This window comes from Orycteropus afer, unplaced genomic scaffold (genome assembly GCF_000298275.1).
Source record: "Orycteropus afer afer isolate SDZICR_OR568_19922 unplaced genomic scaffold, OryAfe1.0 scaffold00261, whole genome shotgun sequence".
Taxonomy (NCBI): domain Eukaryota; kingdom Metazoa; phylum Chordata; class Mammalia; order Tubulidentata; family Orycteropodidae; genus Orycteropus; species Orycteropus afer.
Genome location: NW_006921848.1, coordinates 396838 through 422333, shown reverse-complemented (window position 1 = coordinate 422333; position 25496 = coordinate 396838). Strand labels below are relative to the sequence as shown.

At 53.1% G+C, this 25496-nt stretch overlaps 1 protein-coding gene across 1 annotated transcript in view; it reads right to left on the bottom strand.

Annotated features, from left to right (window-relative positions):
* The window catches only part of LRP1 (LDL receptor related protein 1), a 93635-nt gene extending 69276 nt beyond the window's left edge, over positions 1-24359 (bottom strand). The window contains exons 1-6 of the mRNA XM_007950012.2: positions 24293-24359; positions 14906-15028; positions 12328-12465; positions 9294-9413; positions 7997-8125; positions 7612-7875 (exon numbers count right to left, since the gene is read on the bottom strand). Of these exons, the coding sequence (XP_007948203.2) occupies positions 7612-7875; positions 7997-8125; positions 9294-9413; positions 12328-12465; positions 14906-15028; positions 24293-24359 (841 nt within the window). The remainder of the gene's footprint in view (positions 1-7611; positions 7876-7996; positions 8126-9293; positions 9414-12327; positions 12466-14905; positions 15029-24292) is intronic.
* Positions 24360-25496: the final 1137 nt, after the last annotated feature.

Here is a 25496-nt window from a genome sequence, read left to right as displayed (position 1 = left end):
CTCTGTTCCCTCCACACCGTTAGCACAGAGAACAGATTAAAATGAATGTCACCAGGTTGACTCCCAAGGAAACCAAAGTCCCAAAGGCAGGTATCTGTCTGCAGCCCAAGGCAGCCATCAGGGTGGCTGGAAAGCAAACAGGGCTATGTGCCCTTTCGCTGGTGGGCACAGTGGGGGTCTGAGGCTGCTGGCAGGGTTACAAGTTTCAGCATCTGAAGCTGTTTTCCCAGCACCAGCTGGCATAGCTATATCCTTCCCTCCAATTTCCTGATGCTTTCCTGAGTCACTGCCCAGCTCAGGACTGGCAACACCCTGCCCTGCTCCACATCCACTCTACCCTTGGCAAGAGAGGAGGAGGAAGCAACCTGCAGAATTCAGCTGCCCCCACCCAGGTGCAGCTCCCACAGACATGCCTCAGCCACAGGATGTGGTCACACTTCGGGCCTTTCTCCTGGCCTCGGGTCTCCCCATTCTGGGAAGGAGGTAGCAGAACGTCCCTGCTCTCAGATATTTACCTTGGGCTAGGAAGAGCGGGAGCCCAAGCGACTTCCCCCTTACCTCCCCAAAGGCTAGGCAGGGGCTCGCTCAGCAGGCTGGTGAGGAGTTGGAAAGAATCAGAGTCCCCATCCCGGCCTGGCCTCTCCTTTGGTATTTTTGCAGCTGGAGACTATTAGTTGCAAGCAAAATCCTTTGTTATCCAACCCCCCTCCACCACATTATTTTCTTCTCTTTCCTAAAGTTCAGATTCCTCTGCCTGCCCCCACCACACACATGCTCACACACATGCACACACACTTGTGTACACACATACACTTAGCCACCACTCTAAGGCCAGTTTAGAGAGATGGGCTCAAGTCGAAGGGAGTATCTATCTTCCCTCCAGGGCTGCCCCATCAGCAGCGATTGGGCCTGTCCTCTCTGTCCTGTGGCATAGGGGGCAGTAAGCAGGTGGAGTCCTGGGCTGTGACCCAGATGACATGAGTATTCTGGCTCCATAACCCCAGAGGGATGCTGTCCCTTCATGGCCCAGGCTTCTGAGGGCTGATCCACCCCAGAACGCCCTCTGGAAGGTTCTGGCCAAAGGCTCCTAAGCCTGAGGAAAAAGAATCCCAAATAAACAAAGGGGAGGGATGCAGCGTTTGAGGGGAATTTAGGGGGTGGTCTGAAGGCTGAAGAGCTGGAGGTTCAACACAGAGAAGGGAGGTTAGGAAGCTGGGAGGGGGGTGAGGGAGTCGGAGTGGAGACCACAACCGGCCTGTGATGACTCAAAGGACTTTCAGTTCCAGGACCCAGAATAGACCTGGCGTTTGTGTTCATAAGTGCAGAGCCCTCCCTACTCCATGTTCAACACTCCCCACAACTCCAGTTTTTCTCACCTTCTCCATCATTCACATTGTTCGACAAGCATTTCCCTAAATGGCGGCCCTACCCCACCTCCAAGAAGACCTTGGCTTCAGCCTAAGAGTCCAGTCATTCTCCCTAAAATAAAGAAACTCTGGGGAGGGCGGAATCCCTCTGCCCTGAGATTCCCCCAGCACACCCACACACCAAAGGTTGTAGGAGAGGGTGCGAGGTCTCCAAGGTCTCCGGATGGGGAAGGAGAATCCCATTTCCATTTTAATCACATGCCCCGTGAGCACAGTCAATCTGGTCTTTATTCCTGGAATCTCTCTGCTCCCTCCCATCCCATACATAGCTCCAGACATAGACAGCCTGGGTTTGAACCTGGTTCTGTCACGTTCCAACTGTGGGTCTGTGAGCAAGTGACATAATGTCTCTGTTCCAGTCTGTTTCCTCATCTACAAAATGGGATGGTGCCTTCAGAGCTCTTAGCACCGAGCCTAGAACATGACAAACACTCTACAAATGGGAGCATTGTTCACATTGCCACCCTGGGGACCTACTCTCCCCAGGATTCTCTGCCCCTTTCTTGGACCTTGTCGGGATGAGGCAGCATTAGGGACCCAGAGGAGAGAGTAGCTGGGTTTGGGGCTGCATCAGCCCTTATAGAATAACATTCCTTCCTCACCCCAGCCCATTTCTTCCCACCTTCTCCCCAGAGCTACCCTCTGGGCCTCTGGCCAGAGCCCTCCTGACAAAAGGTGGGCCTTCAAGGTAGGCAGTATGGGGCTAACACCTACTATCCTCCAAGACAAAGCTCAGACCCCCAGAAGAAAGATTTCCCTATCACAGGCTGCCATAACTCTACTCATTTCTTTTATCACAGCCTTTTCACCTGATTACAAATACTGTGAGGGCAGGTTGCCGGCTTTCATCTCTGTCCCCAGTGCCTGACACACATGCATTGATTCATTCAACAAATATTTGTTAAATACTGAGCCCATACTCTGTTGTCCTAGAGCCAGAACATCATTTTTTCCCTTCCCTTCTACTGCTGCGTTCCTCCTTCTCTGGTCTCCTTCTCTTGGAATGCCCAGAGACAGGGAAAGGACGGGCAGATTGGTGATGCACGCTGCTGTCAGAGCCCTCCAGGGACCTTGCTCAGCAGGCTGGGTGTGAGGAGGGTGGGGCATGGGACTTGAGAGCCGGGAAGCCGACTGCTGGACAAGGCTGGCAGCAGCTTTGCTGAATGACTGTCTTTCCGCTCTTCTGGGTCCGATGGTCCTGAGTCCAGCTCTAGTAGCCCCAGGCTCAGCCACACTGTGTCACCACTCTCCCCTTGGCGCTCTTCCTGACTGACCCTGCTGACATTTCCAGCCTGGGGTTTACGTCCTGCTCCCTTCCCCTGCCTGACTCAGACCCCCAAGTGCCTTGGATCCCCAGGAATGAGATGCCTGGGTTCTGTAGCTCAGCCCATCTCAGGGTCTTCCCACTATTGAGAAATCCATTCTGGGTTCTAAAACACATTTCTCTTGCTTAAGTTACTTCCTCTGGTTTGAAAACAGGGAGGAGGGTGTTGGGAGCAGGCTGGGTGGGAAGGCAACTTCAAGGAGACAGCGGGGGAGGAGAGGCCAGGGCTGGCCCTGGGCCAGGAGACACAGGGCTGGCCCTGGCCTGGGAGAGGAGAGAGAAGGGGTTGTTAAACGATTAGGAAACTCAGACAGGAATGGAAAGCCAAAGAGCCAGGATGCAAGGGCCCAAGACCAAAGAGTGGGGTGGCTAGAGCCACCCCCCAGTATTCTGACACCCTGTGGGTCAGAAAGACCAAGAAAGGGGGTAGTTGGCACTACTATGTGAAGTCTGCAGGGTCCTGTAGGAGCGAGAGGGAGGTCCAGAGGACCTGAGGTCCCCAGCTCAATGGGAAGACAGCTCCCCTTCCAGTGGGGGGAGCCAGTTCACCACACACCCAGGCGGGCTGCTTTTGCCCCCCTCTGGGCCTCCTCCTAGACAAATCACTACCCCATTTCCTGTTGTGATTTCAAAAACACGAAAACAAAGAGAGAAGGAGGGAGGGAAAAGTGAAGTTGGCCAGCTGGACTAGGGGACTCATTTTAAACTCCTGCCGCCTACAGCCTAGGGGGCCTTTTCTGGGCCTCCTTGTCCCCTCTCTTCTGCCCCATGCTGCACGGTACGGGGAGGGAAGCCTTTGGACTTGGAGGGCTCCTCCCCAGATTCCCTCACACACAGTGCAAAACTGCTGAGTAGCTTCAGCAAACCCTATTTCCTTCAAGGCCTCTATAAGCAATATGAAAACCTCCTGTCACCACACACACTCACCTTCCCAGGCCCTGGCCCGCGGTCTCTAAGGCAGAAACATCCTCTGGCTGAGGAAGCAACAAAGCTGAAGGGAGAAAGGTCAATGATGCTGGGCTGAGGGTGTGTGGGGTCAACAGACTTGACTATCAGCCCATCCAGAGGCAGCCCTGTAGGACGTTGGACAGGCCTGAGGTTCCTTGAAGGGGTGGTCAGAAAAGTGAGGCAGGATAGGGCAGGTAGGCCAGGTCTAGGCTCTGGCACTATCATGCCTGTTGCCCCCATGTTCCCGAACTTCAGTCTTCTGTGTATCACCTTCCAAATGCTTGCTGTGTTTATGTACAGCTTCCACCACTATTGATTTTTTTAAATCAACTTACTTTTCTAATTTTGCTATGTCCTAAGTAATCTATGAAATCATAAGTTTGATATGCTAGTAATAGGCGTTTCCTAATGAATAGTAAATAAAACATAACTCTTACAATAAAAAGGAGCTCTGGTGGTACAGTGCTGGTATACTGGTGGTTAAAGCATTCAGCTGCTAACCAAAAGGTTGGTGGTTCGAGCCCATCAGCTGCTCCACGGGAGAAAGATAAGGCAGTCTGCTTCCATAAAGTTTATAGCTTGGGAAAACCCATGAGGCAGATCTATTCTGTCCTATAAGGTTGCTATGAGTCAGAATTGACTCATCAGTAATGGTTGTGTTTGGGTATGGATGGTACGAACCATTAAATATTTGACTATTAGCCAAAAGATTGGTCGTTCAAAATCCACCCAGAGATGCCTCGGAGACAGGCCTATTGATGTGCTTCTGAGAAGTCACAGCCTTAAACACCCTGTGGAGCAATTCTACTTTGCACACATGGGGTGGGAATCACCTCCATGGCAACTAACAACAAAAACATTATAATAAAAAATGCTTGTCCACGTACCATCCAAAATCAAAGTGGACCAACTATGAGAAATGCAGTGTGGAAAGCCAAGGAGTTTGTGCTTTCTAAGTGGTCTTCTGGCTCTCAGATGACTAATTCTACAGTCATGGACTGGGAAGTCCTCTCAGACCTCTGCACCAGCTGGGAAGCAACAGAGTGAGGGATGGGCCCTGGGATGTACTCCCTGAAGGGAGGGGAAGAGACAGGAACTGAGTCCCCAAGACCCACCCCAAATCCAGACTGATGAAAGACACTGGGCCTGGGGAGACGGGTCTATAGCCTGGGGCCTTGGTGGATGAGCCAAGTGCACACAAGTGGGCCTTCCAGAAAATACAAGGTTTGAGGGATGCCCTCTGCTTTCGAATAGACACAGACGGAGGGGAAGAAGCTAGGATCGAGACAGGAAAAAGCTGGACCTTCAAACCTGAGCCTGGCTCCAAGGAGCCTTCCCCTGGGGCTCCACCGACCACCACGGGGCCTTGGAGGGTGCGCAGGATGCAGCAGGTCTGGCGCACACATGCCCTGGGACCATGTGAAACAGGCTCACTTCCTGGCCTCCTTCCTTCTTTCTATTCTATTTCTGTTTCCAGTTTTCTTTAGGGCAGCTCCCCGTCTCCCACAGCAGCAGGCCAATGACCCAGCTCTAGCACTTCTCAGTTGTCAGACCCCTCTACTCAGTGCCCACCCCTCCAGGGGTCCGATGGGGGTCACAGTCACATAGAAGAATGGGATGATTGCAGGAAGGGCTGCTCAAGAGGCCGAGGGAAACCAGGAGAAAGCAGCAGGCTTTCTTCTTCCCCTTCCTCTTCAGGGAGTAAATTACAGGCCAACAGCCTACTGTGCAGGTGAGTGCCTGGGACCAGCCATCCGCACTGCAGAGCAGGCCGTCTAGCCTCTCCTGGGAAGAAGGATGAACTGGACTGGGGATGGGGGGAGGATGGGAAGAGACACATCCAATATCCTCTGCTCAGGCCCATAATTAGTTTGTGGGATGAGAGCAAAACAACCATCCTAGGTTGACAGCCAGACATTCAGGCAGCACAGGGCGTAGGTGGGGGCAGAGAAAGGGGCAGAGGCTGGGCAAGGGGTACCCACTTATCTACCCACTAGCATTACCCCAGAACCTTGGTCACTTTCAGTTTCCTGGACTCTGCCCTAGAGGGGCCCAGTCTATCTCCTGACTGGGAGGCAGTCTGTGTTTGCCAAGGGAGGGTGCCTGCCTGAGGTTATTTCCTGCTTCTCCAAGGGAGGAAGGTAGAAGAGGGGCCCAAGCAGAGAACCTGAGAAGGTTCCCATCAGGGTACCCCCAGCTGCCTACCCAGGAGCCCATTTCTGGCCCTGAAGCAGGACTGGAGAGGAAAACTGCCAGGAATGTCTGCCCAGACAGGCCTGCTGGGTAGGGGAGTTGTAGGGGAGTAGATGGGGAGCAAGGACAGGATGGCTGTCTCCTGGGGTCTCCATCCTACCTACCACAGGGCTCCTGGAGCTGGCTACCTCTGGGAGAACTCAGGACCCAGCCTTGGCAGCCCTCAGCCCAGTACCCCAGGCAGGCCTTGGACACCAGCTGCCCAAGGACACCACCATCTGAGATGCTCCAGAGAAGCCAGAGGCCAAGGCATGAACCACATGACCAGGTCCCAAAGAGTGGGGGCTCTCAGAGGAGCCTCTGCTCTCCACCATCCCCTGAGACCCTCTCCCTCTCCCTTCCAACTAATCCCTGCCCCCCTGCTGGGATCTTTGACTTTCATGGGGATGGGACCAAAAGAAGGCTTTTAAAGATCTCCTAAAGAAGCCCAGGGAGCTCTGGAGGCATAGTGCCTAAGGCATTTGACTGCTAACCAGAAAGCTAGCAGTTCAAACCCACTAGCTACTCCTCGGAAGGAAGATTGGGCAATCTACTTCTATAGAGATACTGCCTCGGAAACCCAAGGAGGGGTCACTATGAGTTGGGACCTGACTTGACGGCAGTGAGTTTGGTTTTTTTTTGGTTTAGAGAAGCTCAAGGTCCTCTCCCAGCTCACAATCCTAACCCTCCTGTGTGTGCAGTCCTTCACACTTCAGCTTAGCTGATTCAGACAAACAGGCTTGAACCCATTATGCAGATTAGGAGATCAAGGCAGAGACAGGAAGTTCTGGTTTGCTCAAGGTCACAGATCAAGTTACCCTCCCTGAGGGTCCAATCCACCACGAGCCACAGATTCTTCCCCTCAGCAGCCCTGTGGTGTATTTGGTGGAAATACGATGACACCAGATGTTGATTTTCAAACTGTTGGGGTTTTTGTTTATTTGCGTAACAGCCTCTGAGATGAGCGGGACTGTTCCAGGTGGAGCAGCCAGAATGGGAACATCAGGCTATCTCAAAGTGCTCACGTGGCCCTGGCTCTCACCGCTCCTTCCCTTGCCTCATTCACTGCCACAAAACCCTGCACCCACCCAGCAGCAGGGATGTCCATTGTGGAGATGGTCCCGAGGGCATCCATGAACATAGAAATAGACTGGACCAGGCTCCTCTGCCCTCAACCACAGCTAAATGGGGCTCCCCCAGGCTCCAGGCCCTCTTCTTCCCTCGGCCCGGCTCCTGCTGCATGGGAAAGCCCCTCTGTGGTCTAATCAGCACTGTTTTCTCTGCCTCCGTGAATGGGACACAGTCCCTGGTCACCAGAGACCCACTGCACTGCTCTCAGCCCTGACTTCTCCAAGTCCTTCCTTAGCCAGAAAGGCAAAAGCCCTGCAGAGATTTAGCTCAGAGAGAAAGAGGAAACATAGCTGTGACTTGGCCCCTGCCCCAAACAGGCATCACCATGAATAGCCCACTGCCTCAGTTTCAGACAGGGGCATCTTGTTTAGGTTCCTGTCCCACACAGAGGTCGTCCTGTCTAAACCCATCAATGCCCCAGACAGGGGTCATTCTATCCAACCTCCTGCCCCATTCAGGAGCCATCCTTATACAGCCTCAGCCTGGGCCCCAGACAGGGTCCATCTTGCCCACCTCCCCTGCCCTCCAAGCTGGGAGCAGGTGACTCACGGTGCAAGCTGAGGGAGATATTGATGGTGTGCTCATCCACGAAGCCCTTCAGGCCAGGCATGCGGGCACACTTGAGCTGCGTCTGGGCGGCACTGTCCCCAACGTGCACCCAGCACACTGTCTCGTTGGCATAGCTGAAGTCCATGGCTGTGGTCTGCCGTGTGCTGGTGGGCATGATGGTCGACACCTGGGCCCCATTCAGGTATGTTGCCAGGATGTTCTGGGAGTTGGCAATCAGCAGCACAGGGGGCCGGTCTACTGGCTCTGGGGGTGGGGGGAGAGAAGAGTCAACGCAGCCAGGGGTCTGAGGACCTCCCAGGCCCCCGCCCTTCAGGTAGCAGCACTGAGGGCACCAAGCACTGTGGCCACAGATCAGTCCACGCACCATTCTTGGCTTTGCAGGAGCGGTTGTCTGGCTGTAGCAGGTATCCTTCAACGCAGCTGCACGTGTAGGAGCCATCTGTGTTGGTGCAGAGCTGGCTGCAGGTACCATATACTGAGCACTCATCAAAGTCTGCCAAGAAAAGAGCGAGATTATTGTCACTCCAGTGTGACACAGGCAGGGAAGTGGGTGCCCTAATACCCCATCGGTGGGGATGCCCATTCTTATAGCTAGTTCAGAAGATAATGTGGTAGACTCTATTAACACTTGAAATGTGCAAACCTTATGACCCAGCACACCCATTCTTGGTATCTACCCTAGTGAAATATCCACCCACGTGCACATCCCTTCATTCATTCAGTCAAGATTGCTTGAGTATCTACTGTGTGCCAGGCACTGTTCTAGGCTCTGGAGTTCATCAGTGAATAAAACAGACCCAAATCTCTGCCCTCATGAGATTTATATTCTGATAATAAATGAAACATCATTAACACAAGCATCAATGACACAAAAAGTTCAATCACATGTGAGAGGTGCTAGTGTAGTGGCAAGTGGCTGGTGCTATGGAAAAAAAAAAAATTAGGCAGAGAAAGGGGACAGGGAATGTGGGTGGTGGGGCTGTGACTTTCGAGTGGTCAGGGACGGCCTCATTGAGAAGGTGACATTTATGCAAAGACCCGAGGGAGGCAAATTTAAAACAGAAAAGTGTGCATTGTTTGTAACAGAGAGAACTGGGAACATATTACTCATCAATAGGGGAATGGCAAAATAAGCTGTGGTGAAAGTCATACGTCATAGTGGTTTTTAAAAGAATGAGGTAGATCTTTACATATTAGCATGGAAAAACCTCTAGAAATACTAATGACTGAGAAACATTCTGAAAGACATATACAGCGTGATACCACTTATGTGAAAAACAACACATGTGCAAAGGCAACACTTCCAATGAGATGTTTCCATGAGCCCAAGCATACAGACGCACAGAGAAAGGCCCGGAAAAACTGCTAACGCATTGGCCTCCAAAGACATGAGAAAGGGACCAGGATTGCAGAGGATTTATCAAAGGGGCCTTTGGTTTTGTCTGTAATATTTTAATTTTTTATAATTCACACAGGACATATAATTTTAGGAGGGAGTTTTGAAAGAATGGTGGAAGCCCGTGACCAGAGCTCACACAGGCATGTCCAGGGACTGTAGCCCCCACCCCTGTCTCTTGTACCCTGCATCACCTTTTCTCCTACCCCAGCCCCTGCCACATCCCCAACACGCACATGCACTCACAGTCCATGCACTCACATACCTTTGCAGGTCTTGCCGTCTGCCTGAAGCTGGAAGCTGTTATTGCAGTAGCAGGTGGGCCCAGCAAGGGTAGGGACACAGTGGTGCTGGCAACCCAGCCGGGAGCAGTTGCCTCGGAGCTCTGTGTGGCAGCAGGAGACACATTCTCAGGCCCCTGGACCTGGCAGCCATGTCCAGACCGCACTCTACCCCAACTCCCATTAAACCCTCAGAAACCACTTCCAAGGGCTCCAGTGCCAGAGATGGAAGAGGGCTTAGGAAGTGTCTGCCTCAACAAGGAAGTTGAGGCCCAGAGAGGGTATAAGACAGACCCAAGGTCACACAGCCAATTATGGTAGAGTGCACTTAGAACCCACATCTCCCCCTCTGACTGCTCTGGACTCCCTCTGTCCCCATAGGGAGGGCTTCTGGTACTTTGTTGGGGTCAACAAGCAGGGGGACAGTGAGTTTTATCAGTTGTACTGCCCAGGGATTAACAGGTTGGCTTCAGGGCTAAGGGTGAAGAGTGAGTATATATTAGTTTTTCCCTGCAGGACCCCAACTCTGGTCCAGAAGCACCCTTCCTGCCCATTCCTAGAACCCCAAGGGCCTCAGAGAGAGCATACAAGGTCCAGGTGGAGGACGATAAGCAGGAGCAGAACAGTTTCCCTCAGGAGTCTTTTCTAATCTTTCTCTTGCCACTGACCCACTTCCACAGGGGAAACAGAAGGGAATGAGATGGGAGGGGGGAGAGGTGGGAGAGCAGCTGCCCCCCCAGACCAGTGACCCAATTAATAGCCCTTGCGTGGGGCCAGACGGCCTGGCCACAAAGACCCCTTTGTCCAGCTGCCTCACACCCCCGCTGCCCCCACCCCCACCTAGGAGAGAGAGCCGCCTAAGATGCTAAGACGTTTAGAGGCACTGAGCCTGCCAGGAGCTGGGATGGGGGGCCAGGCCCCGGTTACTCTTTCTCCTCTCCACCTCCACTCAAGAGCCCAAAAGTGCTGCCCATCCAGCTGTCCCACATACAGAGGAAAATACCATTTATGCTGAAAAACCTAGAAAAGAGTGTCTCTTCTGGACACGGAGTAGGGGGATGAGAAGGTCTGACTTTCTGTAATATTAGAGAAGAAAGTTCAAACCCTAGCTTCTCAAGGGTCTCTGTGGTCTTTGAAGCTGAAAAGGTATTCAGAAGAAGCAACTTTTAAGATGTCCCAGGTGATAAGACAGGGTGTGTATGGTAACTGAAATCAGCCCCCAGACCCCCGTTCTGCATCCCATCCCAGAAGCTCTGGACACAAACATGCAAAATAAACCAAGGGAAAGGAGAAAAATCTTCCACAGACTTCCCTGCTCCACACCCCTGCTCAGAATGAACAGGATCCAGATGTGTCTCCTCCCACAGGCAGATGTTTTCTGACATGCGCACAAGCTTGGGAAGCCACCCCCACATCGGGAAGGCCACTCCACCCCCAGGGCTTGCTCAGGGCCTCACAAAGCCAGTTCCCTGCTCCAGATATCAGCCATAACCCCAGGTCCAGGCCAAGACCTTGAGGGCAGCAGAAGGAAGAAGTCATTCTTCCCTGACAGGCAGGCCTGAGACTCCTCTCCTTGCCCATCAGAAACTACCCCACCACCACCACCACTGCTCACACAGTGACCCTGACTCTCCCTGGGCCACAAAGGCCTTCCAGACAAGGACTGCAGAGCTGGTGACAGGAGCTGCAGGTGGAAAGAAAGTCTGACTTATCATTCTAAGGCTCCTTCCTCAGCTTGGGTGATCTACCCATCACCTGCTTCTGAAAGCACAGCCAGGCTCTGGGCAAGACAGAGGCCAAAGCAGCTGGTAGGGTGCCTTGAAGGTCTGCAGTTCTTGGGGAGGCTGGGTGCAGTGTAGTAAATTACTTAGTATGGCTTTTCTACCCATAAGTCATTGTAAACTCGGTGGTGGAATGAGCAACTGAGGAGCTCCTGATTGTAAATGTTATCCACGTGGTGTATTTCTGTTGGGAGTGGCACAAAACAATGTTCTGGGAGGTGCCCACTCTCTCTCAGGTGCTTAGAGTTCTGATGCTGTGATTGGCTAGTTTGACCACTCTGCCAGGCTCAAAAGGAGGCCTTCTAGAGGCAGAACTCTCTCTCTGACTGCTGGTTGAGGAAGACGTGCTGCTGAAAGAGACACGGGCTCCTGAGACATGTGTTGCTGGGGAAGAGATGCAAGAGACACACGTTGCTGAGTAAGACACAGAGGGACATGCACTGCTGGGGGAGAGACTGTGAGATACTTGGCTGAGAGACGGTGGGCTGGGAGAGAGACTGAGCGTTTTTCTCCTGAACTTGAATTGTAGCCTGGTGCTTCCCTAATAAACCCCGTAATCTGTGAGTTCTGTGTGGCTACTGCAGCGAATTATCGAACCCAGGAGAGAGGTCGTGGGTGCTTTGGGAGGAACGGTTGGTGAAAGGGCTGGAGGGAGGCAGCATGTCTGGCCTTGCAGTAATAGGCCTTGGGCTATTGATGGTGATTCTGCCTTCCTCTTGTGGGGTTCTAGGAGGTCAGAACATGTGGCCTCCTTGTCCTTTTTGTACTGGGTAAACAAGGCTCCAGACCCTCCAGCTTCAATCTCAGCAGCTCTGCACTGCTCTGGGTTCATAATCAGGATCCACATAAGAAACCATTTGAAGAAAGGACCGCACTATTTGAAAAAACAGTATGAAGATACTGATGTAGTATAAAGCTCCTTACAGATGAGGAAACTTTGGCCTAGAGAGGGTAGTGACCTGTTTGAGCACCCAGCCAGTGTGTGGGATGGTCTGTCACTGAGGACCACAGGGCTATATGACCAAGCTCCAAGCCCAAGGGGCTCACTAGGTTGGACTACTGCTTGGTGGCAAATCTGTGCAGGGCAGTAGGATAAGATCTCATACCAAGAGAAGAGAAGAGGACAGTCCTTGGATGGAAGGCCTCCAAACCCAACAAGTGCCTACTGACAACTCTTTGCATCTACCTCTTTGGTAGCTGGTTGGGCTGGGACGGGACAGGGTGGAAAAGCCCTTACCTCGGCAATGGGGCCCCTCATCTGAGCCATCCATGCAGTCCTGGACCCCGTTGCAGAGGCGGGACATGGTTATACAGAGCTCGGTGCCCAGGCAATTGTGTTCGTTGGGCTGACATCGCTGGACCTTGCTCTGTGGACCTGGGACAGATGTAACAGTTAGCATGACCACACTGGTTACAATGGACATCTGCTCACTGGGGGAAAGGGAGTAAACTGAGGCTGGGGTTTTCAGACATGGGCATTTTTTAATTTTCTTAACCTCAGGAGGCCTCAGGGGCTGGTTAGACCCTTCCACCTAGAGTTCTTCTATACCATTCCCACCATAACCAGGTGGCAGGGGAAACTAGGCTTTCAGTAAAGAGTCCATTCCCCAAGTTCCCCACACCTGTGGACCCCAATGCCTCAACATTCTATGTTTAGGAGATAGGGTGAAGCAGAGGTTTGAAAGGTTTTGATGAGCTAAATTCATGGCAGAGAAACTCAAATGATGATGAACATCTTCTTCCCAGCCTCCCAGAATTGCATTGTCCAATATGAAGCCACCAGTATATGTGGCTACTGAGCACTCAAAATGTGGCTTGTTCAAGATGTAAGTATAAAATGCATACCAGTTTTCGAAGAATGTGAAGGATCTCGTTAATAATTTTTATATTGACCATATATTGAAATGATAAGTTTTGGATAATTGGGTTAAGTGAAATCTACTATTAAAATTTACTTGACTTGTTTACCTTTTTTAAAAATTTTGTTTTATTGCCCTAAGAATATACACAACAAACCATAGGCTATTGCACCAATTTCTACATGGCGATTACATTCTTCAAGTTGGGTAACCATTCTTGCTATCCATTTCAAAGTCAGTCTACCACCATTAACATAAACTCCGTGTCTTTTTATCTTTTTCAGTAGCTATTAGGACATTTTTAATTACACGTGTCTCACATTATATTTTCACCGGACAGCACTATTCTACGCTTCCAATCCCAGCGCAGACTGCCTTGAAGGATTTGGGAAGCGTCAAAGATCATGGCAAATTGGTGACATCTATGGTACCTCCTTTGTTGCAGAGGGTGGGTTGAGGGGTGCTGAGTAATGTTCCTCAGGGAATTCTAGAAGGCCACACAGGCCAGGATGCCAGCTGAGCCTGTAAGCCAGCAACAGATCACTGCCCGGTGGTAGCCCCGTGCCTGGACAAGGTATGTAAAGGAGACAGTGTCTGTGTGTAAGCGTCCACATGCACGAGTGAGGAGTTGGTGTGTGCCTGTGTGACAGAGTGGGCACCTGTCTGTACATGCGTTAGTGCTTCTGGCTTCAGAGCGTGAGTTTCTGTGTCCTTTTGTGAGTCAGGGTTTGTAACTGTTCCTGTGCTCACGTGTGTATTCTGAGCAGGTTGCGTTTCTGTATCCAGGCTTGAGTGTTGACTGTGCTATGAAAATGTCTGTGCCAGTGTCCGTGTGTCTGTGTGCAGCTGTAGGAGCATCAATGCCCAGGTGGGGGTCTGTGAATGAATGTACGATGGGGTCCAGGAGTGTGTATGAGTGTGAACAGTGTGGGGAAATGTATAAGGTGGTTATTTGCACCAAAGCAAAGGAAGAATGAACAAAAAAGAGCCACATATGGTCCCTCTGCATGCCTTTCTTTACCCCTAATAGCAAGCATCAGGGTCAAAATGTGGGGGTGAATGAAGGTGGCTTCAAACAAGAAGAGGCTCCAGATTGAAACATGCTCACACAGATGCACTCGCAAGACACCACCGGCCCCCGTCCTCCAGGGCAGGGTTATAGGGGTGTGTCTCAGAGAACTGGTGGCTCCCTTTCTGGCCCTAAAATTACCTGATAATTATGGGTGGGCGTTAAGGCAACGGCAGGGGATAGGCCTGGAATAGGATAAAGCCCAGGAGAGAGAACAGAGATAGACAGGCATGCAGGGCTGGCTTAGATCCTGGTCCATATCAGCCAAGCTGGGTGAAGATGGAGACTCCAGGACTCTGCCAGCCGCCTAGGACTCTGGGGTCTCGCCAGCAAGTCCTCCACCCCCCATTGGCAGGGTAAGGTTGGGCGGGGACCTTTCTCCCAGTTTAAACAGCTGCCTCTGATTACACCACTTACTGGGGGTGGGGGAAGGCGGGGGTGGCGGGAAACTCAGCACACAGGGGAGGGGCTTCTGGTACAGAGGCAGAACCAGAGCCTGTGGCCTTTGGCCTGGGAGTGTGCAGGCTGGTGGGAAGGAGATCTGGCAAGACCTGGGGGCACTCGTCAAGGGTCAGAGAAGAGGAGAGAGCCAGAGGGAAGGGCTCTCTCCTGCCAATAAAGTTGTCTGCCCAGAAGGCAGTCTCTGGCAGGCTTAGGAGTGGCTGCTGAAGGGGAAAGAGGGGTGGGGGTGCTTCTGAGCATACCAGGCACCTTGCTGGGCACTTTGACAAGGGAGGAGAGGACAGTTTTAGCCATGTCATGGACAAACACAAGCACAGAGCAAGGTCCATGCCACGCTAGCCATCCTCAACCCAAACAGCTGCCTAAGGCCAAAAGGAAAGGGGCTAAGTCTGGGTTTGGGGGAAGGGATCCAGGAAGGTACTTACAGATCTCAGGGGCCTCATCTGAGCCATCTGGGCAGTCCCTCTCACCATCACATCGCCAGCCCTTCGAGATACAAGTAATCTGGTCTCTGCAGGCAAACTGCTTGGGGCTGCAGGTCTTTGGGGCTAGGGGCAAGGAAAGAAAAGTGTAGAGTAAAAGATAAAGCCAACTCTGTGGCCCTAAAACTCCCAGGGTGCCCCCCTTAGCCCAGCATCAGTCTTGGCCAGTCTATGTGCCTGGGCGGGAGGGGTGGATGGCTATGGGTAGCTCCTGGACACTGTATCTGTGGTGGGAGGAAGGAAAGGTTCCAAGGAGCACATTTTACTGCCTCCTGCCCAAGATCCCAAGGAGCTCTGGTGGCGTAGTGGGTAAGGCATTTGACTGCTAATCAGAAGGTCAGTGGTTCAAACCTACTAGCTGCTCCATGGGAAGATAATGACGCAATCTACTTCTGTAGACTCACAGACTTGGAAACCCAATGAGGGGTCGCTTGGGTAATGCAATTGAAATCGATTCAATGGCAGTGGGTTTGGTTTGGTTGCCCCAGGACTCCAAACTACTAGTCTAGATGCCTTTTTCCTCACGCCTCAGGGTCAAAGCCCTTGCTTTTCTTGGTCACTCTGGCCACATATTGGCATACTCCCCCACCCCTTCCTGACTTACAGCGATGGTGACAGACAGGAGGGGACATTTAGACCTTTGACGTGTTTTCTCTTCACCTTCTTCTTCCTTGAACTATAAGCCCAGAGTCGATCTTTTCAACCTTTCTGCACCTCTGCCCCTTGAGACACTCCTAATCCCTTGAACCTGTTATCCTTCTGATCTCCACACCTAAACCACCAGGCGCCCAGGCAGGAACTATGTATGTGTGTGTGGGGGGGGACTCTTGGCATGCAGAGGCATGGAGATGCTATCAGCAGAGGTACAGGAGGGCAAGGCTGGGGTGGGGCAGGGCGGGGCGGGGCAGGGCGGAAAGCCCTGCTTCCACTTCTGTCTCTGAAGAGACAGTCTGCGTTGCAGGTCACATGTCAGAGAGGACTTTCAGCAGATGTCCTCAGAGGTATGATGCATATAAGGATTGTTGTTGTTGTTGTTGTTATGTGCCGTCGAGTCGGCCCCGACTCATAGCGACCCCTCCTTGGGTTTCCGAGGCAGTATCACTACGGAAGTAGGATTGCCCAACCTTCCTTCCGAGGAGTGGCTGGTGGGTTTGAACCGCCAGCCTTCTGGTTAGCAGTCAAGTGCTTTAGCCACTATGCTACCAGAGCTCCTATATAAGGATTGCTTGGGATGAAAGAATGAAAAGCAGAGATAGAGGGATGGCTGCGATGACCTCTAGGAGCTGGTTTTGGCCCAGCCAACTTGGAAAGTTACTATCTATATCTTCCCCACTGCCTGCCCTGCTCCTGCCCTCCTCTCAAAGGAGGAATTCAGTACAGAAACAGCTAATTCTTATTGTGGGCTTAGTATGTGCCAGTTACTGCAGGACAGCAGTTCTTTCCCTGTGCCATCTCATTTAACCCTCTCCACAGAATGACAAAGTAGGTAGTTGGTTATTGTTAGGTGCCATAGAGCCAGCTCTGACTCACATGACCCCATGTACAACCGAACGAAACACTGGCCTGGCCTGGCCTCACAATCATTGCTACATTTCAGCCCATTTCTGCAGCCACTGTGTCAATCCACCTCATTGAGGGTTTTCCTGTTTTTTGCTGACCCTCTATTTTACCAGGGAGCTCTGGTGGCGTAGTACCGGAGGCATTTGACTGCTAACCAGAAGGCTGGCGGTTCAAACCCACCAGCCACTCCTTGGAAGGAAGACTGGCAATCTACTTCCATAGACACCAACTCAGAAACCCAAGGAGGGGTTGCTATGAGTCGGATTTGACTCGATGGCAGTGAGTTTAGTTTTTTTTTTTTGGTTCTACATTTCCAAGCATGGTATCTTTTTCCAGGGATTGGTCCTTCCTGATAATATGAACATGATAACAAAGTACCAAAAACCAAATCCATGGCCATTGAGTCAATTCCATAGGCACTACTTATTAATACCCCTGTTTCACAGATGAGGAAACTGCCTCAGAGAGGGTGAGCGACTTGCTCAGGGCCACACAGCTACCATGTGACAAAACCAGAACTCAGACCTAATCAGCTGACTCCAAGCTCTTAACCAGCGACACTCAGGAGCTGTTCTCCCATCCTCTTCACTTCCCTCCAGAGCTGAGTCTTCTCCTCAGCCTGAGTCAAGTCCATTTCTATTCAGCTGGCATGCACAGAAGACTAGCTCTGTGCCAGGCACTGCACTAGGCATCTGCGGTACCTAAGTGCTTGGTGAGATCCTCTTTGGTCTCTCAGGAGCTCATGATCCCCTGGGAAGATGGCTGTACACACCAACTTGAATGCAGGACAGAGTGAGTTCCTGGCTAGGGCAGAGTCTTGGGGGACGGGCACAGAGATGTCCCCCCTCCCTAACTTCCATCTCTAGCAGAGGGAGCTGTACTCAGGCCCCCGGCCAGGGAGAGCCAAGTTCAGGAAACACATCAAGGATGGCCGGGCCAGGCCCCCCCCCATTCTGGAGTCCCCCTCCTCTATCCCCCACCCTGAGCCGGGAATAAAGGCCCCTTGAGGAGGTGGATAATGCTGAGTTCATTGCCCCACTGGGCCAGCTGTGAGGTCTTCCCGGGGAAACAGCCTGCCAGCCTAGTTAGCATGCCGAAGAACCATCCTCTTCCCCTGGCCAGCCAGGCTGGCTGGGGGGCTAGAAGGGGGCTGGAATGGGACTGAGGCAGATGAGATGTTTGAAGCCCAGACAAGGACCCCCATGCCACCCCCAGGTGCAGTACTTTTTCCCACCGCACTTCTTCCCTCCCCCACCTGGGACTTAGTCCATCTCTCCACCCCCCAGGGCAGAACTCACAGCCAGAGCTTGAGGTCACTGGTTGGTCGAGCTAACCTCCCTTCTATTCCACGTCCCAGCCATGGTCCCCCCTTCTTTGGCCCTCACTTAGTCCCCCCGCTGTCCCCCACCCCCATTTTTGGCCTGAACTCGACAGAGGAAACAGCAGCTGGCAAACTCCGAAAGCTGGAATGAGAGAGATTCACAAACCAGATGTGCTCTTTAGCAGGGAGTGGGGGATGGGGAAGTAAAAGGAAGAGGCGCACTCGGGCGGCCTGCTCCACAGTGGCATCTCCTCAGGCCCAGGGGCAGAGGGGCTGGGGCAGGGCACACCTCCCAAAGGCCAGGGCGGCACAAGGATCAGGGAGAGAGACATGCGAAAGAACTTTCTTCCTGCCAGGGATGGTGGAGAAAGCCCCAGGAATCTCCACTTAGAAGGCTTAGGCCTGTCTTTGATTTCCTTCACGGGGACTGGGGAGGAAAGACACAAGTAACCTACTTTGGGGTAGTCTACACAGCCAAGGGAAGGCGAGCTCTGAGCTGGGAGCTGCAATGGGGGTGGGGTAGGACATTTCTAATCTGTTTAGAGCCAGCCACCAATCCCACTCCCCTCAGCTGAGCCTTCTCAGCTTCTGAACTCAGCACCTAGAAAACCTACCCCTGCATGCTGCAGTTTAGACAAGGAAACAACACTACCCTAAGTTCGGTTCCAGGGGCCTCCCCTGCCTCCTATCCCTCATGAGGGCTGGGGGTTCCTAATGGTTTGCACTAACACTTTTTAAGTTGTCGATATCTGAAGCACTTTATATATATTAACCCATTTATATCCTCACAACCCTGTGAGGTGGGAACCACTGTAATCCCCACCTTGCAGATGAGGAAACTGAGGCACAAAGAGGTTAGTAACTGAGCAGTGGTTTCCTCACTGGCAATGATGATGGAGCCACATTACAGGAAAAGGCAGGAAGAATTTTTTGGTTCTCTGTCACTGGGAAGGGGGAGAGGGAGCATAAGGATGGTAGTGGCCTTCAGTGCTCCTCAGAGAGGAAGGGAAGGCACAAAGGAGATGGAGCGGGACAAGAACAGGCCAGAACAGGGATGAGAGAGAGGAGGGAGAGGAAGGAAGAGAGGACTAGAGAGGGAGAGAGGGAGGAGAGTGAGTGAGGTTGCAGGGAGAACACCAGGACACAGGGGCCGTCTGTTCTCAGCTTTGCCTGGAGATGAATGTGACCGCCATGCTAACTCTGGCTAACACTCCTGCCCCCCTTCCCAAACCCAGGCGCCCAGCCCAGCCATGGCCCCCAGGGCCACCAAACTGGAGCCAGGACAGGAGGTGTAGGTTGGGTGTGAGTCCAGACACAACACGGACCCCACTGCCCTGCTTGAGCCTTGGCTGTCGTCCTCTGTCCCATTCTGGGACCTTGGGGGAAGGAAGGGAGGCTGGAGAGGGCCTGGCCGAGAAGAGAGGGCAACAGGAGAGTACAGGCTGCTGAAAGACTCTTCTTTGGAGGAAGGGGACCCATCAATCAATACCCCTTGGGAGCAGTGAAGGAGAGAAAGAGAGGTGAGACCTAAGATACCTCCCAAAGGAAAGTATCCCTCCTCCTCTATTCTTATCCCCTCCTTCAGCCAGGAGCACCAAAGGCATGCCTGGGTGAGGAGGCAGAGTTCAGAGCCCTTTAGGGAGGACCTGGTGATGGGGGTGCACCCAGTGCCCCACAAAATCCAAACCCTTCACCCCCTGCTTTTCTCCTCACTTCTCTCTCACCCTCCCTGAATGTATCTCACAGCCCCATCTCGGAAGACAAGGACTCTGAGACCTTTCTCAAGACTGGACGAAGCAGAGGGAGAGACTATGTATGTGGGGAGACGTTTTCTAAAGGGACGGCGTGATATATCTAAGGGGACAGAGGAGCCAGAGGCCACCAGGAGATGGGGGACAGTGCCTGCAGGAATCCAAACTCTCAAATACATGGGAGTCGGAGAGCAAGGGCTTCCCAGACCCAAACCTCGAGCTTTTCACTTCATTTTATGTATTTTGGGTGTTACCCTGTGGCTCCTTCCCGCAGCTCAGTGAGGCTTAGACACATTTTTGTCATTCCTGAGTCTGGGCCTTTGCTTTGCGGCCTGGACAGACAGACAGAAGGGGTGACTTGGACCACTGGGCGAGGAGAAGGGTCTCCCCCTTCCATCCTGAGTCAATATTGACTCAGCAGGACATTAGCCTGACCCGTGACCTCCCCACCATCTCTTCCTTTCCCCACAAATAAAATCCAGACCCCTCAAATGCTTCCAGAAATCAGCATATATCTCAGCAGACATATAAATGCCAGACTCCCCCCGCCACCCCCCTCCCCACAGCATATGCTCAAAAGCTCTAAGCTCCTGACCCATTCTCCAGATCTTTCTCCATCTAGTTTTTCGACTCCTCATCAGGAGGAAGTTCCTCTAGAAGCCTAGCCTTCTTTCCTTCTGAAATACCTCCCTCCTTACTCACAAACACCTCCCTAACTTAGCTCACAAAGAGCATTAAGTTCCCTTCTTCCAGAAACAGTCTCTCCTAAACCCATTTCCACAGTCAATGAAAAGGAAAAAGAGAGAGGGACTTGGAGGAAAGTGGAGGGAGAACTTTCACTGCTGAACTTGAGGCTCTGAGTTTGGCCTGGGAGAGGAAAAACTAGTCCCAAATGGTGAAGTGGGAGCCAGGCAGCCTCAGCATACAGATCCCAGCTCAAACCCAGTTCCCAGGTAGCTTCCATAATACCAGGGGTTTGGATGGAGGTAGACAGAGACAGGCAGAGACAAACAGATAAGTGACAGAAACCAAAGGAGTCTAAGCACGTAGGATAGGCAATAAGAGAGATGAGCCAAGAGGGTGAGACAGAGAGGTTCTGAGAGGCGGAGACAACACAGCCAGACAGAAAGGCAAGGAAAAAAAAAAAGAGCAGGAAGGGGTCTCAGCCCAGAGGATGCCAAGATGATGACACAGTTGTCCTGGGATGAACCTAGAGAGTGACAACCTCCTTGAGACTCAGAGTAGGGTGGAGGGATAGCATATACCCTAGGCTGAGGAGACAAAGTTCCTGCTCTAGCAGTGCTGACCCAAGGGAGACTCAGAATAGGGGCCACAGAGTTGAGAGGGAGGAGGACTGGAGCCCTCATCTCCCTACAGGAACAAGACAGATGACTAGCCTCCAATCTTGCCCAGAGTGGCTTTACACCGGGGCCTGGGGCCACTGCTCCGGAAGCACTCAGAGCCAACTGCTTCCTTCTCCAAACAATGCAGGATCCTGCTAACCCGCTGAAATCTGGGACAGAACATGAAGGGGAAGCAGGTTCTCAGAAAGGTCATACCTGGCAGCAGGTCAGGGATCTCTGCACAGCCCCACTCAGCTGCACCCAAGGGTGGTGAGCACCCTCCATTCAGGGATAGAGAGTTCGAGAGTGTGCGGGGACCCTGAAGGGAGAATACTGAAGAGGAATAAACCCTAGGCCAGGGGCTCTGAAGTGCAAAGGCGGAGACTGCAGCGGGAGCTAAGAGAGTTAGACTTGAAGGAAGGGCTTCCCCAAGGTAAGGAAGGAGCTTTGAAGAGTAGGGGATTTGGACAGGATTTGGCTCTAGCCAAGGTTCTGGCTGATATCTTTAGGAGACCCAGTGACGAGGGAGTGGTTGAGGGAAAAAAAAAATAAGGAGAAATTGGAGGGAGGCGAAGCGGGATTAGAAGAAAAGGAAATCTTGTGAAGCAGCCACAGACATAAACTATCCTTCCAATCCCAAAAGTAATGACCTATACATCCCTGCTTTGGAAGATGAGGGTGAAGGGAGACAGTCAAGGATTTGGGTCTGGCCAGGGGAGAAAGGGGCTTGGGATATGTCTCAGGAAGCCAGGGGCTAACACCCTAACCTCCTGACTTACTTGGACTGTACACCTTGCCTGGTGACTGGTGATATATTTGCTCGAGAGGGTTGTGGAGACAGGGAGGAAGCTAACCTTCTTCCTTGAGCCCTGTCTGGTTGCCTAATCTCAGCTGGGTCCTCAACAATCCCTCTTCCCCTCCCTACCGCATCTTTTTCTCCATCTTCCTCAGAAGCAACTCCTCTCAATTTTGTCTACTAGTGGGACTGGCACTGCTCCCCAAAGAGAAGGGAGCCATGGAGGTGGGTTCAGGCATAGAAGAGAAGGCAGGGGAGGTGGGGAAGGCCCCCAAGACTGCTCCCAGGGGGAAAAGCAGCTAGAGCCATGACAGCAGGAGGAAGGTTAGATACTAGCTTAGGTAACCTGGGGCCAAGAGGTTTTCTTCTCTGGAAAAAAAGGGAGAAAGTTCAGTCTCTGTAGCTCCAAGGCATGAGGGCAGGAGCAGGGATAGGGGATCCTCTTTGCTACTGCTGGATTCAGCTGAACTGTGGTATGGTTCTGTGCAGTTCTCTTTTCTCATCCCCCAGAGTGAAGTGGAAGTGATTTTTTTATATCTCCGTTCCCAAGGGGAAGATATTAGTGGGTGTTTGGGAAGGACTTTGGATAGAATTCCGTTTCAGCAAGAGCAGAAGATAGAGGGTACTGGGTAGAGACTTTAAGAAAGGGTAGGGAGATGGTTAAGGAGAACCCGTCCAGTCTCCCACTTCCAACGCCACCAACCAATGTGGTATGGCAAATAGATCCCCTTTAGAGCCCTGGGTAGCTATGAGTCAGAATCAACCAGATGGCAATGGGTTTGGTTTTGGCTTTAGAGCCTTGGGAGTTAAGCTTCCTGGGGGTCATTCCTGGCTGGGCCAAGGATGGACCGTTTCTGCTTTCCAGAGACCCTCTTGCTTCTGCCTGACTCTGTTCACTGCCCTTCATAGGATTCCTGATGTGTCTGTCTGTTTCTTTAAAAGAAGAAAGTTTTTTCCTACCCCTTCCCAAAAGAGCTGCACTCTAATTCCTCTGCCTCAGTTTCTCTCCCACCTCACAGGGCTGAGAATAACAGGCATGAGGGAGTCATGGACAGGGGACTGGCTGTGAGCACTGGAGGGGATTCAGGGCAGAGCCTCTTTCCTACTCTTGGGCAGATAACTGAGTTAGTTGGGGTGAGGGGGGTGCAGAAGGACAGTCCCCAAGATGCGGACTGAATATACCCTTCTTTCTGGGCACAGTTGCTTCTGGGCCCTAGGAGCTGGAGAAAGTTGGGGGAAGGGAACGAGAGGGAGATAATCTGGTTTCAGAGAAAACTTTCCCAATTCCAACCTGGCAAAATTTTAAAAATGGAGGAGGGGGTGGGTGGGGAGAAGGTTATTTCCCGTTGCATGCTGGTATTGGGCCCAGTTTTGTCCCTGGATGAGGGGGCTAAGATGCCGGGAAGGGATGCGATCCCACCCCTTCTCAAATCAGGGGTCCAGCCCAACCCCAGCTCAAGGCTTGAGCAAGACTTGAACCGGTGACTCACTAGTAAGAAAAAAACAGTTCACAGAAAAAGGGGAGGAGGCACTCCATTTCTCCCAACAAACACAGTTCTAGCTTTTAAGCCTAACTCTGTTCTGTACAAAGTGTGTGTGTCTGGGGGGCAGGGAAGTAAATAAACACATTTACTTTAGGACAGGGAATTAGGAGGTGAGGGCATAGCCATAAACCCCAGCCAACCTCCAACTCTTCTACCGCAAACTGTGATCAAGCAGAAGTCAGGGAGAAAGCAGCCTTCCAACTCCCCCAATCCTAGCATTCCAGGCCATTCTCCAGTCCCCTTCCCCAATGATGACATCTGACGTGTTTTTTTTTTTTTTCCTCCCGTCTCAAAGCTCCCAGGAATTAAGAAGGAAAATTCAGTCACATAGCATCGCCTCACCGCCCCCCTCCGCCCCCCAACACAGCTCTACCCAGGCTACTGACAGAGGCCCTGAGAGGGGGAAATGCCGACTCCAGAACCCAGGCGGGCGGCCCGGTGGATCCTGGACCCAGGCCTCCATGCCTGGGCTCTGGGGCCCAGATTCCACACCCAAGCAGGGGGCCCTCCCTGTGGCCCTCCCTCTCCCCACCCACAGCTTTCCCCGGCCTGCCTGCCCTCTGCCCAGCAGGACACCCCTGGCCGGTCTCCCCCCAGAGCTCCAGAGGCCACTGCAGAAGGCACCCCCTCCCGCCCCCTTTCGCTGCCGTATATTGCAAATCCGGATTCCTTCACAATTCAGATGGGGGGGGATGAAGGAAAGGCCCTCCCCGACCAGAGATAGCAAAAGAAGGCCTCTCGATCCCAGGATCAGAGAGGGGGAGCCCTCTTCTCCCTACCCAGGCCTCAGGTCTTTGTCTGGGCTGGGGGGTCCCGGAAGCATCATCTGCCCAGAGCCCCCATCCCTCAAATTGGACCCCCATCCCCGCCCCCAGTCGGGCCGCTGCTGTGTCAGCTGGACTGGGAAAACAAAAGGCACCCCCTCCCGCGTCTCCCTTCTCCATCCGTACGCAGGAGTGGGGGCTGGGGAGGGGGTGTCCCCAGGGGTCCACGGGGTCCGCGGAATCTCACTCACCGTCGATAGCCGCTGCGACCAGAGCTGAGAACAGGGGCAGCAGCAGCAGCCACGGCGGGGTCAGCATGGTGTAGGCTGATGCAAGTAGCAGCCCCCTCCCCTCCGGTCCTGCTACTTCTCGTCTTCGCCCCCCCATTTGGGGGGTCCCCCTTTTTTCTCCTTTCCCCCTCCTCCTTCTCTATTCTTATCCTTTCCTTCGGCCAAGCGCACCAAGGGCGTAGGTGAAAAGGCAGACTTCGGAGACCCTTAGGGAAGGCCTGCTGACCCAGGTGCGCCCAGTGCCCCCAAATCCAAATCCTTTACCCCCTGCTTTTCTCCTCGCTCTTCTCTCCCTCTCCCCGGGCGAAGCTCACAGCCCCATCTCTGAGCCGCCTCCGGCTGCAAAAATGCACAATTGGGAGGAGGCGGGGGTGGGGTGGGGGGCGTGGACCGGGTGGGGGAGCCTTTGGAAAGGGCCTGATGGAGCTCTGGGGGCTCCCCTGGTTTCCGCCTCCTCAGTGCACGGCCCAGAGCTCGCACCGCTGTTCCCTGGACTGAGGTGCCGCGGGGGGGCGGAGGGGGGGAGGGAGGGGACGCGGAGAGGAGAGGGAGGGAAGGGGCGGGGAAAGAAAAGGCGGGGGGGGGGGGGGGGTAGAAAGAGCTACGCGGCAATCCAGTCAGTGCGCATGCGCCGGTTTGGCGCTCTGCCCTGGGGAGGGGGATTCGGAGGAGCGGCAGGACTTGAAGCTCTGGCAAGCGGACTGAGAGTTGGGGTCCCAGGGCCGGCTAGCCTGCTTAGAGTCTGGAGTGGCCACTTTCCCAACTGAGAGCTCCCCCGCTCTCCAGAAAGCTGGACGGGCGGGAGGCCAATTGGGCAGTAGGTGAACAGAGCAGCTCCTCTTTGAAACTCGGGGTCATACCCTGGGATTCCAGACTCCCTCTTAAGGGGTAGGGGGTCCAAGACCCCTTGGTCTGGGCCGAGGCCGCATTTCCCTGAGGAACCCAGCCTGTGGCTACCCAGCTTGGGGTGGGGGCAGGGGCCGCCAGTACGCGGGGAAGGGACAGGGAAAGGCTGAGCTTTGATTTGGAGACTTTGCAAGCCCAGGACCCGGACTGGGGCCTGCGGCGGAGTGGGCGGGGTGGAGGAGGGGCCGCCAGGGGCCGCCCTCACTGGCTTGCTGGCTCGGAGTAAACAGGGACACCCGCGAGGACACGCCAGAGCTTG